Source organism: Corythoichthys intestinalis, chromosome 14 (genome assembly GCF_030265065.1).
Source record: "Corythoichthys intestinalis isolate RoL2023-P3 chromosome 14, ASM3026506v1, whole genome shotgun sequence".
NCBI classification, from domain to species: domain Eukaryota; kingdom Metazoa; phylum Chordata; class Actinopteri; order Syngnathiformes; family Syngnathidae; genus Corythoichthys; species Corythoichthys intestinalis.
Window position 1 is genome coordinate 23,035,856 of NC_080408.1, and position 15,478 is coordinate 23,051,333.

General features: G+C 38.3%; 1 protein-coding gene across 1 annotated transcript in view; it reads right to left on the bottom strand.

Annotated features, from left to right (window-relative positions):
• Window positions 1–15,478, bottom strand: part of tesk2 (testis associated actin remodelling kinase 2) — a 62,959-nt gene that overhangs the window by 30,359 nt on the left and 17,122 nt on the right. The window contains exons 2-4 of the mRNA XM_057857566.1: window positions 6,897–7,207; window positions 5,318–5,437; window positions 1,721–1,842 (exon numbers count right to left, since the gene is read on the bottom strand). Coding sequence (XP_057713549.1) covers window positions 1,721–1,842; window positions 5,318–5,437; window positions 6,897–7,013 — 359 coding nt within the window. The 5' untranslated portion in view covers window positions 7,014–7,207. The remainder of the gene's footprint in view (window positions 1–1,720; window positions 1,843–5,317; window positions 5,438–6,896; window positions 7,208–15,478) is intronic.

The window sequence follows — 15,478 nt, forward strand, 5'->3', positions numbered from 1 at the left end:
CGATAAATAGACTCATTGCATATCACGACAGGCTTAGCAACTTCAATAAAACATGTCGTTAGTTAGTTAGATGGAATTACAACCCGAAACCCCCTTAAAAATTTTCTCCTCAGATCTACACAATTCACGTACGTGACTCTTTTTGACTTCAAAACGTCAAATTTTGCCAAAAGGTGAGTGATTTTTAATGCCTGCAGTTTTTAGTTAGTTTTTTTTTTTTTTTTTTTTAATTTAATTGCATGAAATACCATAATTTTCGGGCGTTAAACCGCTACATTTTCCCCCCCGCTATGAGATCAGTGGCTTATATTGCAGTCAAGTGCGGCTTGTATAAGAACAGATATATTTTTTTTAAGTATTAAAATATAGAGTGTGCTGCTTACAGTATGTACTTTTTGTTGTTCTTATTTTCTTCTTAACTCATTTGCTCCCAAAAACGTATAAATACGTTCTATTTTTAATTGTTTCAGTGTCGCAAAAACGTATTTCTTTTACGTTTTTTTTCCACAAGAGACATCTCTAGGTTCTGATGCAACTTCGCTCCAAAGCACAACGCTCAAAATCCATTTTAAAGCAATAAAACTGGCCACTGGGGGGCAGTAGTGCATTTGGTAAGAACACATATCGGACCATGAAAGGAAATGAATGAAGAGAAATAGTCAGGAAACGGAAGTTGGAAGAAGTAAGAAGTGTGAGAAAAATGTGGAGAACGATGTAAAACACAAGGCACATGCCCCACACAAGTTCCCTAGGCGAATTCTGTTATGAGGTAGTGGTCACTACAAAAGATTTTAAAAAATCTTGATGAGACAGGCGGTGATGAGGGAAAAATTTACCCCGTCTGCCGATACAGCTGCAGCCACAACAGCGTCATCTCTCAGTTCAATAGTTTAGTTATGCGTAAATAAATTGTTACTTTGCTATCAAAAGCTCTATTTGTCTTGTTGTTTATGCTATTTTGTGGAAGGAAAACATTATTCAGATGTTTGGGATGTCACAAAAGCAAAAAATAGCTGTGTTAAAGTCAAAGTTATGTTTGAAATGTATGCTTTTACAAAAAGTTCAATTTCTGTTTTTTCAACCGAAATTGGAAAATTGCTCAAACTAAGCTATTTTCTAATGCTGATTTCTAAAGAATGGAAAAAGATATGAACTAACATTTTTTCCTGCTGAAAGAGTCTAATCTTTCTTTTGGTGGGTTCCATGTTTGTATAAGAATATAACAGAATTTTCTGTGGGCCTTGCAAAATCAGTCAAAATCCAGTAAAACGGCCGGGAGCGAAGGGGGTTGCTCCAGTGAAAATGGCTGGGAGTGAATGAGTTAATTACATTGTGGGGCTATTCACAAAATATGTTCTTCATTTTGTCCTTCCAAGTGTATTTAAATGTGTGGCAAGTGAGCAAACTGAAAATCTTTTTGTAAAATGTCATTACCTTATTCCATTTATATAAACTGATCAACTTTAAGTGAAAATATTATTTAAACACTATTTTGATTATGACGTAATAAACAAATGAATGTAGCTTTAAATTTACATTTGTATGTTTCGTTTTAATAACTATTAATTGAAATATATATTTTTTTCATAGTCCCTTCAATAGAATGGGACATCATTTCAATTCATGTAGTATTTCATGCATTTGTACTTTTTAATTATTGACTTACATTTTTGGAGTGTAAATGATTGAGTATTGGGACGGGAATAATGCAATAGCAAACCTGAGTATGTTGGGGTGCGAGAGGCGGTTCATCAGCTGCACTTCTCTCAACATGTTTGCCCTGTTGCTGCTCAGCTTGTTCATCTTGAGCGCCATCACCTGATCCGACGCACGGTGACACACCTGCGAAGCCAAGCAGTCGCCATTGATTAACACTTGCTGGAAAAATTCTGCACATTGAAAAATAAAGCAAGGTCAGCATTCTGAGTATGGAACAACACGCAGATCAATATACAATGATTGGGCATCATCAGGATTTTCCTTTCCATCCATCAGACGGTTAGATAACGCTCACGTAACCCAGCGAGGCTCGCCTTGTGTTGTACACACTCTGATAAGCGCATCACACTATCTCGGTATTACACAACGGTCATAAAATGTCGGCTGACTGGTACAAAGCATTAGCTTGAAGTCCAACTCAAGCAATTACTGAATGAAAAAATAGAATATCAAAACACCACAATGTGTCTTTTAGACGAAAATTGGAAAATCTGTGATCTTGCTGACCAGGACGACATTTTTTTAACTAATGTTAGCAGTTCAAGAACACAATGGTGGCCTTTCACCTAGCAATAGAATTCAGTTAGCAAGTTGACTGAGCGCTATTTAACAAATATAAGGTTGATACATCAATTTATATTTTACCAGCAATCCAGAATGTGAAGGGCGACATCCAAATACACACATAATATGAAGAAAATTAAAAGACACTAGTATAAATATTTATTTTGCCAACTATCCACTTAACGAAAGACAAAATGCTGGTTGCGTTAGCGCTGGAAAAACATCAGAGGGCTTCATAAAGGGCTGGTTACCTCATAATGACAGGGTTGACAGCAATTACAGGGACATACAAAATGGGAAGATAGAATTTATTTGATCAAAAATTGTTGTTTTATGGAAAAATTTGCTGTGGAAAATAAAACAATTGTTTGGATTAAGTATCATAACTCTAAGAACCAATGCTTTCATTTGAATAGTTTGGAGGACATGCCAATGAAAAAATAAAGGTAAAAAACAAGCAGGGGCGGATCCACGTGGGTGGCATGGAGGGGCAATCGCCACCCTAAAAGATAGGCTTGCCAACCCATTTTCCACCCAAGTTGGCACTGATGGAAAAAAATCAATTTGACATTTTCTGCAATTTATAAGCAGTGGTGTCAGTGGGGATCCTTACAATAGGAAAAAAAACGTATTGAAGCTAAATTTCTCCATATTCTATCTGTAAATGTTACTTCTGCCTTTTTCTAGTATCTACATACGAATACTTAGCAAACGCTGATTCATTATGTGTAAACATCTGGCATATGTTGACATTAGGGGTGTAACAATTAATCCTCGTGGATCAATATATCGATTTTCAAGCATAATTGAATGTATTCAATCAAAATGCAAAATGATTATATTCTTCGGTATGCCGTTTTGTCCAACAAAATTTTCATACTCCTCAAAACTGATTTTTTATTTCTTTAGGTAAATTGGAACTGACTTCTATTATATCGATCAAAGGCCTTTGAATGAAAGTTTTGTCACCTACAGAAAGTAGTGTGAAATGAACAAAAAATGTACTTCAAATACAAAAATATGTTACATAACATAAGCGAATAAAGTAGTGGTGCTGTGAGATCCAAATTTAATATTTTGTATGACTTCCATGGGCTTGAAGGACTGCATCCATGCGGATCAGCAAGGATTCATACAATTTATTGATTAAGTCATCAAGAACATAAAAGAAAGCAGTCTTGTATTCCTCCCAGAGTTCATCAACATTCTTGGGTTTCGTCTTCCATGCTTCCTCTTTCATCCTGTTCATGTCTGGTGACTGGGCTGGCCAGTCCTGGAGGATCTTGATCTTCTTTGCCTTGAGGAACTTTGAGGTAGAGATTAATGTATGTGATGGAGCACCATCCTGCTGCAGAATTTGTCCCTTTTTATGGTTAGGAATATAAGAGGCAGCTAAGATTTGTTGATATTTCAGACTATTTATGTTGCCTTCCACCCTGCAGATCTCTCGCACACCCCCATACTGGATGTAACCCCAGACCAGGATTTTGCCACCACCAAACTTGACTGTTTTGTGACAAAAGGTGGATTTTCAGATGAAGCTTCTATTGAATTACACCACAGTCACCGCAAATATTGCAGGAGACCTACTGGAGCCCGCATGAATCCGAGATTCACTCAGAAAACAGTGAAGTTTGGTGGTGGCAAAATCCTCAAGCGCCTCCTCCTTCAAGCCCATGGAAGTTATACAAAATATTAAATTTGGATCTCACAACACCACTACTTAATTCGCTTATGTAACATTATTTTGTATTTGAAGTACATTTTTTGTTCAATTTTCACACTATTTTCTGTAGGCGACAAAACTTTTGTCTTGCCAAAATTTGACCTTTATGTCTTTATTAAATGATAAATCTTTTTTCAGTGAAACAAATAGGCCTATATTTTTGTACATTCAACATCATTTGGGAGGGTCTTAGCTTTCATATGAGCCATTTCTGAAACCAATTGAATAATTAAAAGTCAGGTTATTAGCAATTGTTTCTATAAAATGGATAAGCAACAAGACTTTTGTCAGGGACCGTATACCATCATGAAATCTTTGCCACCCTCAAAAAGATGCTGCCTCCCTCTCGCTACTCTATAAATTGTTTTCTAGATCCACCCTGAAAACAAGTGTAACACATTTTAAGAGAATTATCTTTGTACTGATAACTGATATGCAGTATGTGCAATGTTGAGAAATTGTGATAAGACATCAGAATATTATTCTTATGCTAAACGTTCATGATTTACTGATTCTGATGAGGAAACTAAAGGCACCTAACAGTGATCTTTACCCTTAAAATATTAAGTGGATGCCAGGCACCGAATAATCACAATATTTTTGAAACTATCTCAAGAGATAGATCAGTCATGCGGAGCCATAGAACATCATCAAGATTGCTATGATAAGCTCGAATGTAATAACAGGTTAGAAATGCTGGATAATGGATAAAGTTTGAGATTTACTGCATTTCTTAATGTGAGCATGCCTGCTTGGAAAATAGGGTGGGGGCTTAGCTTGACAGGACAGCAGGAATAACAGATGGTCACTCGTCAGGAGAACCACCGCCCCCAATGTTCATCTTGCGACCCCCTTGTCCCGATTCCTCACACTTCACATCCCCCATGCATCTTCTCCCCATTTTCCAGTTTCATTACAAGCCAACCCCCTGCCAAGATGAGTAGAATCTTCTTAGCCTGTAATAATGATTACAGAACAAGACTTTCGTATTTTGTGGTGAGGAAACTTCACCTTATCATATTTAAATATTTTTGGCAATTGAGGATCAAATTAAATTTCAAAGTGAAGTCTGTGGCAGGATCGGGGAGGATTTCTTGAGGCTTCGCGTGACTTGGATCCTCAGGACTGGTGGCGAAAGGGAGGAAGGGGGAGCGTTAATAATCCCCCCCCCCCCCATTGGCTTACATGTTGTCTCATAAGTGATGGTGTTCATCTTGACTTCAAAATGTCAACCGAAATCAGATGACACCAGAAATGACTTTGATTCTAATTAGCCACTGACATGATTGGCAGTCATTTCTCACCCACCTTGTAAACATCAGAGAAGAAGCCCGAGCCGATCCACTCGCAGGTGAAGTCGTCCAGGCGTGTAAGGCAGGAGAAGGCACTGATAAGGGCCCGGTAGGACGAAGGGCAAACCCTACCCACCTAGAAGGAAGCATTAACTCATTAGCTGCCATTGACAACGATAAACGTCCAATCCATTTGAACTTCATTCGCTACCAACCCTTCTGGTTCAAATGGATTGGATGTCTACTAGTAATTAACTCATTTTAAGTCACAGCAGAAGGATGAAAAGAGCCACATAATTTGACGTCTATCATTGTCCGTGGCTCTGAAAGCATTAAGAGTAGTGCTGCAACGATTAATCGATTCACTCGAGTAATTCGATTACGAAAAAGCTTCAGAACAAATTTTCCTGCTTCAAGAATTCGTTTAATTGGAGTGGCGTTGCAATGGTTTGTTTTGAAAGTGTTTGCATTTTAGTTTTAATGTTTTGGGTGGATTCGGCGCCCTCTAGTGGCAACAGTGTGACTATGAAATAACGCATTTAATAGGGCTGAATCCAACTGCTTCCTGTTAAGACCAACTGAAGGTAAGTTTTTGTTTGAGCTAATATTTTTTTAATGCATTCTTATTTTAGTTTATAAGTATATTTAGCTGTTTTTTGTGGGAATATGTGTTTGAACGATTTAAGAGCGTTGTTAAAAAAATAATAATAATTAAAAAAAAAAAAAGCATTTTATAGCATTTAAGCTGGCGGTTGTTTGCTATGCAAGTTAGCCAGTTGTTCTTTTGTTGTACTTAAATTTATTTATTTCATTATACCGTTTGAGGCTAAACACAGGTATTTTAATTAATTTATAAATGAAAGTGAAATTCTTAATAGAAGATAAACCCGGGAATTTTATTTTGCATTCGCATTGAATGCTCTTTTAAAAATGCAATCTTAGCAAGCCTTTGTTTTACATCTCCTTAAATATATTCTGCAATGCATTAAATGTTCCTAATCCGATTACTTGATTATTCGAACTAACTAGTTGATAGATCAATCAACAACTAAAATAATTGATAGCTGCAGCCCTAGTTAAGAGTTAGAAACAGCGAAGCCATTTTGTCCAACATAGTGTCTTTATACTTTGACCTATTGTGGATGTCCATTGAATAACAGTTATTGCCTTTTATTTATTTAATTTTTTAAATAAAAAACAAAGTTTTAAGTTTTAGAAAAAAAAAAAAAAAAAAAGAAAGAGTTAAGATTTTTGTGTTCATTAAAATAATGTGAAGAAACCTGGATTAAAAAAATACGCAAAAACAATTTCAGACCACAAAAAAAATGTATTTTTGAAAAAATAAAAATGACCACCAAAGCACACTTATATTAACTCAAAATGCTTTTTAAGTTTTTTTTCCAGATAGCCAAAATCGAGGTGTAAAAAAAAAAAAAACAACTTGAATGACATTTCAATTTTTTAAAAATTGAAGAAATTATGTGGGGGGAGACTGACAATGTAAACTACAACATCTGTTCGTAACAGTGTCCATCACAGCTACTTAAGTACTTTGGTGATTGTGATATCTTTTCAGCACGTGCTGACAGACTAACCTGCGAAGGCGGTCCCATTCCCATCTCGCACACCCCTAGCCCTCCGTCTCTATCCTCGGCGAGGCGTTCGGGTCTCGTGGGGAACGCGGCGATAGAGTTGCGTTTATTCCGGTCCATGACGATGATGATGACGATAAAGATGGTGACACCAGTGGGGGTAACGGGAGTGTTCTTCCGTGTTGTACCCACATGACAAGAGCACCGGATTGTCGTCAACTTGCCGAGGAGGGCTCAGCAGCGGCTGCTCACGGCTACGGGGGTCCTCCTTAGTGGGGGGGCTCTCACATATTGAGCGTTGAGCCGGTGGAGACCTAGACAGGAAATAAGGATCACATCATTCAAAGTATATAGGCTAAGGCTACTATTCGTTTTTTCTTTAAACAATTCAATTCGTATTGTTTTCCCTTAGTTCTGATTTGATTCAATCTGGAAGAGTACAGTACAAGTGATTGTAGGACTATAAAAACAAACTTCCATTTTAAAATGATCTTCATATCATTTTCCAAGGTTAAAATTTCATTCAAGAATATTAATTTTCTCCTCTCTTCAATATGGTTCAAGCACTATAAATTCGGGCTGCAGCTATCGAATAGTTTAGTAATCGAGTAATCGACTGAAAATTCTATCGATTAATCGAGTAATTGGATAAAACATTTATTTTTGGGGAAAAAAAGAGAAATTATAAATATACATGAGAAAAAAAAGACATTTAATCCAATACTGGACCATTTTCAGTCAATCAATGTCTTTATTTTTGATGTACATTGTTGAAAACAGCCAGCAATTGCATCTCAGATGTGACTAGAAAAAAAAATTCACTGCTTTCACTCGGCCGTGGCGCAGTTGGTAGCTGGAGTTGTCCTTAGACCAAAGGGTCAGTGTTTCGATTCCCGGCTACGACTGCCCACTGTTGAAGTGCCCTTGGGCAAGGCACTGAACCCTGATTTGCCTCCAATTGGTTGACAGCGCCTTGCATGGCAGCAGCCCCATTGGTGCATGAATGGGTAAATGTGTGCTACTGTAAAGCGCTTTGGGCATGGTAACCATGCAGATAAATGCGCTATATAAGTACTGTCCATTTACCAAAAAACTTCTAGATCTTATTTTAAAAAAAAGAAAAATAAAAACCCCACATATTTCTTACCTAAAAATGTAATTACACTTGATAACACACATCACTTGAAAGCAACATGTTTTTCCCACGTGTTTTAGTTGAATTTCCATTTGTGTCGAGCTATTTTTAAGTTCTAGTTAAGTTTTAAGTTAGTCTAAACTGTAAGTACTGATAGGATTTTGTGTTTTTGCAGTGTTCAAAATAAATGTATGATACCTGCTGTATTGGAGCACATTAGGGACCAGTGCTACTTGGTGTTTTATTCAGCAATGACTACTGAGCTAAAACTGACAGTTAGCTTATTATGTTTTAATTTTACACCCTCATCTCTCTACAGCGCTGTGTTTTAACAGATTAAATAAAGCCTGCATGTAAGACACGTTAGCCACGCATCGACAGTGGTCATAATCAACAGAAACCTAGCACTCCGAAGGGCTAACGTTACGTGAGCGAGTGACAGTAACGTTATATTTATTAGTGCCGAGAAGTCTACTGCTTAAAGATGGCGGCTGTTTACTAACGCTGCCCAGACGCGGCCGAGTCTGTCATTTCGCATCTAGTCCTAAATGCATGAGAATCAATGAGAATGCATAAATCTATGAGACGCATCGGACACTACCTGCTACCACACTAGCATCATGCAGGCGTAGTTTTTAGCAACGTCGGCGTAGTTTGTAGCGGCTGTCGGCTGCAGTTAGGTTTTTTTTTTCTTATTATTGCTTCTTCCTCTACGCACGTGACGTCAGCGCGTTGTCCTGCATTAAAAGTAGTCCGGGCAAAACGTGATGCTGAGAGCTGGCAAAATTAAACGCTTCCTCGAGGTGAATAAAATTACTCGGATCAGTTTTTAAACTCGAGTTACTCAAGTTGCTCGAGTATTCGTTTCAGCTCTACTATAAATATAATATCAGGTTGGGTAACATTCAGTTAAAAAATATTTCATGAGTATCATTTCCGAGGGTTACGAGTCAATTTAAGGACGATATTTGGCTCATTAAAAAGAATGAGGGTTTAAGAAAACTACAAGTAGATACAGTGACAATGAATTATTAAAACAATGTCATGTAATTCAATTTTAATAAAGGTCTATTAATAGAGTATAATTGAATGGAGTTTGTATTTTTAAAACCTTTTAGATGGAAGTTTGATTCACAGACTATAGATTGTAGGGGTGTGACAAAATATCAAAATGGTGATATATCGTGATACTTTGTATCTCAAAAGGTTATCGATATGCTCCTGCCAAGAATCGAGATATCGTTTTAAAAAGGTGTCAATGTCTAACAAAAAATAAATAAAAAGGAACCAACAAGTTGCTACCAAAATCTTCCATCGTAATAGTGTCTCAGTTAACTCCAAGGCTGCATTGACGGTGCTCAACGCCCAATCCATTCAGACTGGGAACGTTTGTTTATTCGAAACCAGAGCATTCACAGTCATTCTGTCCGATTTTCAGGGCATTTACAGGTCACTTGGTTTTCATTTTAGGGCATTTACAGGTCATTTCCATTTGAGTTTGAGTCACTGCCTTTCATTTGGGTGATTCCCAGGTCACTTCCTGTTCTGTCACTCAAAATAAACAGAAAGTGACCCATAAAATACCCCAAAATCAACGGGAAGTAACTGAAAATCAACAGGTAAATGACCTTAAATGGCCCAAAATTACCTCATTGCCTGGCATTGGCTGCAACTCACGGCCATTGACGTCCAATCGGTTTGAAGTGGGAGGAATGACTGCCACCCTCCCACTTCAAACCGATTGGACGTCTACTAGTGATAAACTCATTCCAATTCATAGCAGAGGCTTGTTTTTGTTAATTAGTTGTTTGTATAATATCCTAGAATGATTTCCTGACCAATGTATCAATAATCGTTGTATCGCCATTTCGTTAGATCATCGTTATCGTGAGCTTTGTATCGCAAATCGTATCGTGAGGTACCAAGAGGTTCCCACTCCTAATAGATTGATACATTAATTTTCCAAAAACATTTTTTCATTGAGAAAAATGTGATACGACGATTCAAAAAGTATGAATCCATTTAGTATCACTTTCAACCATTCTATTCAAGCAGATTTGTCATCTCGAACAATATAACAATAAAATCCGAATGAAGGAATATGAATGATTACTCTAACAACTCTTTTTAGAAATGATTCCATTAGTAAAAATTCCATAGATGTGATTTTTTTTTTTCCCGCTCAAGAACAGTTTGGTTCATCGAGAACGATTTTATACAATCCAAGGTCTATAAACCGTTCAGATTTATTTTCCAGAAATATCAAGTAGACCAGTGGAGCGGCTCTCACGAGCGCTTCTAAATAAAGCCCTGAAACATAACGGCTGTAATAATGGGTGATTGTTCGGAGATTAGTCAAGTAAATGGCTCTCAGGTGACACGAACCTTTGTACCGTCTGTTTTTAACAACTTCCTCTGCTGGGACAAAAGGTCGTGTTTATCTCTGCTCATAAATACTTTCTCCATTCCAGAAAACTTAATTTCTTCCATGAAAATGAGAGTCGGAAATTGGCATTAGACAGTAAAGGAATCCTTTGATGGTATGTTTTTTACCCTTGATGAGGACTACTTCACAAAGTAAAAAATTCCAAGTGAAATGAAATCCATGTTTGAGTGGAACAGGGCAAATCAACAGCATGGTTGAACATTCCTAAAATGATAAGCACCAGGTAGCCAAATGCCCCGTGAGAGGACGTCCTGCACACTGACAAGACAAAAAGGGCATATTGATGCGTTTATTAATGTACAGTGGGGCAAATAAGTATTTAGTCAACCACCAATTGTGCAAGTTCTCCTACTTGAAAAGATTAGAGAGGCCTGTAATTGTCAACATGGGTAAAGCTCAACCATGAGAGACAGAATGTGGAAAAAAAAACAGAACATCACATTGTTTGATTTTTAAAGATTTCCAAATTAGAGTGGAAAATAAGTATTTGGTCACCTACAAACAAGCAAGATTTCTGGCTGTCCAAGAGGTCTAAGTTCTTCTAACGAGGTCTAACGAGGCTCCACTCGTTACCTATATTAATGGCACCTGTTTTAACTCATTATCGGTATAAAAGACACCTGTCCACAACCTCAGTCAGTCACATTCCAAACTCCACTATGGCCAAGACCAGAAAGCTGTCGAAGGACACCAGATACAAAATTGTAGACATGCACCAGGCTGGGAAGACTGAATCTGCAATAGGTAAAACACTTGGTGTAAAGAAATCAACTGTGGGAGCAATTATTAGAAAATGGAAGACATACAAAGCCACTGATAATCTCCCTCGATCTGGGGCTCCATGCAAGATCTCACCCCGTGGCGTCAAAATGATAACAAGAACGGTGAGCAAAAATCCCAGAACCACACAGGGGGACCTAGTGAATGACCTACAGAGAGCTGGGACCACAGTAACAAAGGCTACTATCAGTAACACAATGCGCTGCCAGGGACTCAAATCCTGCACTGCCAGACATGTCCCCCTGCTGACGAAAGTACACGTCCAGGCCCATCTGCAGTTCGCTAGAGAGCATTTGGATGGTCCAGAAGAGGTCTGGGAGAATGTGTTATGGTCAGATGACACCAAAATAGAACTTTTTGGTAGAAACGCGTGTTTGGAGGAGAAAGAACACTGAATTGCATCCGAAGAACAACATACCTACCCACTGTGAAGCATGGGGGTGGAAACATCATGCTTTGGGGCTGTTTTTCTGCAAACGGACCAGGACGACCAATCTGGGTAAAGGAAAGAATGAATGGGGCCATGTATCGAGAGATTTTGAGTGAAAATCTCCTTTCATCAGCAAGGGCAATGAAGATGAGACGTGGCTGGGTCTTTCAGCATGACAATGATCCCAAACACACAGCCAGGGCAACAAAGGAGTGGCTTCGTAAGAAGCATTTCAAGGTCCTGGAGTGGCCTAGCCAGTCTCCAGATCCCAACCGCATAGAAAATCTGTGGAGGGAGTTGAAAATCAGTGTTGCCCAACGACAGCCCTAAAACATCACTGCTCTAGAGGAGGACTGCATGGAAAAATGGACCAAAAGACCAGCAACAGTGCGTGAAAAGCTTGTGAAGAGTTACAGAAAACGTTTGGCCTCCATTATTGCCAACAAAGGGTACATAACAAAGTATTGAGATGAACTTTTGGTATTGACCAAATACTTATTTTCCACCGTGGTTTGCAAATAAATTCTTTAAAAATCAAACAAGTGATTTTCAGGGTTTTTTTCCCCACATTCTGTCTCTCATGGTTGAGGGTTACCCATGCTGACAATTACAGGCCTCGCTAATATTTTCAAGTGGGAGAACTTGCACAATTAGTGGTTGACTAAATACTTATTTGCCCTACTGTAAGAAAAAGGGGAATTCATAGAAACATTCCATTCTTGACTTAATCATGCGATGAGCAATTACATTGCAATATATTGTCGATCACAATATCTTTCCATTGAAGATGAGAAACGTCCAATCATGTGGCTCTTGCCGTCTGTCTGCTGTGAATTTAAAGGAAACCTCGGACTTAAAGACTTGTAGGCTCTAATAAACCAAAATTGTTCCCTTTTACTAAAATATGTCATTAGAAACACATAAAATATTGATATTGATTTGAAAATCTATAATTCTTAGTCATTCTTTGACCTACGGAGGGCGCCATGTTGTATGCGCACAATGGACGCTCAGGGTGATGGAAGTAGTTTGTCACTTACTCGATGAACACTGCCGGTCTTCAGCAATTCCTTCTACACAGCGAGACGTCCAACACATGCACACATTGGTTAAAAGCGGTGAGTACTTCCTCTTTATGTTTTTATTGAGTCTTTTATTATCTTTTCATTGCCTCAAAATAATTTTGCATGTGTTTCATTCTCATACTTTTAAGCGTTGTGTATTCTTGTGGTAGCTTTAAAGCAGAGTGTTGATCTGTTGACCACATTTGTCACACAGTGTATTTAAACCACCCTTACTTGATATATAAGTATAACACCATTTACCATTACTACGTTTAAGTATTTTCTTAAAGCATGTTTTAGTTTGTTCTTCCTTTATGCCTCTAAATAAAACAAGCTGAAAGCGTACAGCAGTACTTTGGGTGTCAAATTTGCCTCTTGTAGCACGTTTCGCCGGTGTAGCACAGAACACCGGGTTCATATTCTCGTCTAGTCTCATTCAGTCGTTCCTGTTCATTTTGCTTTTGCTGCTCATTTTGTGAAATATCAACAGTGCTGTCATGCTCATTAATGTTCCTATCCGGTTCAAATTGAAAGTGCTGAACAGATTACATGTTTATGCTGCTAAAGTTGTACTCCGGATGCCCGGCAGCGTAACCATGTGACGTCACCGCCCTGTGACGTCAGCAAAAATGGCAATCTAGTAGTTAAACTTAATTTTACAAATTGTATAAAAACTAAAACAAGAGGGGTTTTAATATCAAATCATTTACATAATAATGTTTCTTTTAAGAACTACTAGTCTTTCTATCCGTGGATCCCCTTAAAGGTTGTTTTTTATGTTTTGTTTTAGCTGGTGGTTTTTAATACTGTGGTGTTGACTGTGGTATACTAGCATTAAGCTAGCTGGCGTTTGAGAAATTAAATGTATTTTGGTGCACAATATGTGTTATTTTCTTTGTTATGTGTGTTTAGCTTTGCAGTTTACCTCACCTGGAGTGTAATAAAATGCTTGAAAACCATTGTCTTGACTCGAGGGCGTGTTCAAAATCTGTCAAACGAGTCAGTTTGCATCTGCATTTGGTTGATTAAATATTTGAGTGGGAAAAAAATTCAATATTTAATCTTGATTTCTGAATTTAGTAAAACCCTTCCCCAGAGACTTCATCACAAACCTAACCTTAATGTCCAAATCTAACCCCCCCCAAACTGATCCAACACCCAACAATAGGTCCTTACTGTCATCACCTTAACCCAAACCATCCACACCCAAACCTCCAGAAATGGGAACCTAAACCTCAACCCTAACCATCCTGACCCTAAATCCTCCCAATCCTAAAATTCAAGAGACAACATCCTAAACTAACCTCAAGCTAACCCTTCATTGATATCACAAAAAACTCCAACTCTCCAAAGTCGCCAGCCAGACTCTCAACCATAACTCTTACAAATCATCACCGAGCCTAACCACCTCTGATCTTAATTCCCAAGAGGTATCCTCCTAACCACAAACTCTCCAGACATTCTAAACCCAAACTAACCCACAACCCTAAACCCCCAACCCTAACTCCACAGAGCCACCATTTAACTGTTCACTCCAATCCTAAATTTCCAGACTTCAATCCAACATCCCCTACTGCTGTAAATCATGATCATGTAATGCGGCCCCAGAAAATCCACAGAACTGTATTTCCTTCAGCAGCTTGTTTATCACTCAATAATGTCATTTTAAAAATCCACTAGGAGTACTAGGAGTTCTTGAAGTCATGAACACTCATTTATTGCGTATTTTAATAGTGTAAGGCACTCGAGTTGCGTTATAAATAACGCGTATCAAAGTCAAGAAACGACGCCTTGATTAAAGCGAAGCCAAGTTGCGCTGTCATAAGATCACAACCTAAAAACGGCGTATGTTGTGTTCTATCCCAGCCGCTGAATGACTGGTGAGATCACTGTGTCCTTAAAAGGCTCCTCATCCCCTTCTTCGCTCGTTTTCTATCCGCTTCAAACGTCGAGACAAGCCACGGCGTGCCAAGAAAAACGAGTGCGGCCCGTGCCAGGCCTCAAACTCGCCTCTCTAATTTCACCGGCGAGAATAGACGAGTGGGAGGCGCGCTTGTTTTGAACGCTGCCGCCGCCGCTGAGAATAGATAGCAATTACCATTCAATTTCGAGCTTGATTGGAAACATCTGGCAGAACCACACACAATCGACTGCATTTGTATTTGGGAGTGCGCATGTCATGTTCACAGGTTAAAAACGTAAACATTCAGGTTCCTGTGAAAATACTTCAGAAACATCAAATTTTGTACATTTTTTTTTTCTGTTTACAAGAATTACTTGCAGGGGCAGATCCACCAGGGTGGCATGGGGTAGCAACTGCCACCTTAAAAGACAGGCTTGCCACCCCAGTTGGTGCCGATTAAAAAAATAAAGCTCCAGTCAATTTGACATTTACTGCCATCAATTAAGTAGTGGTGTCAGTAAGGATCCTTATTATAACATTAATTAAAAAAGATTGTATGTAAGTAAGTTTCTTTATATCAATTTGTAAATGTCACTTGTGGCTTTTTGTAGTGTGTACTTGTGCTGCATCGATTAATCGACTAACTCGATCGTTTTGAAAGTGTTTGCATTTAGTTTTATTTTTTTGGGTGGATACACTGCCCTCTAGTGGCAATGGTGAATATGACATTACTTATTTCACATGGCTAAATCCAGCTGCTCCCTGTTAAGACCAACATAAGCTACGTTTTTAAGCTAATGTTTTTTTAATGCATTCGTAATTTAGTT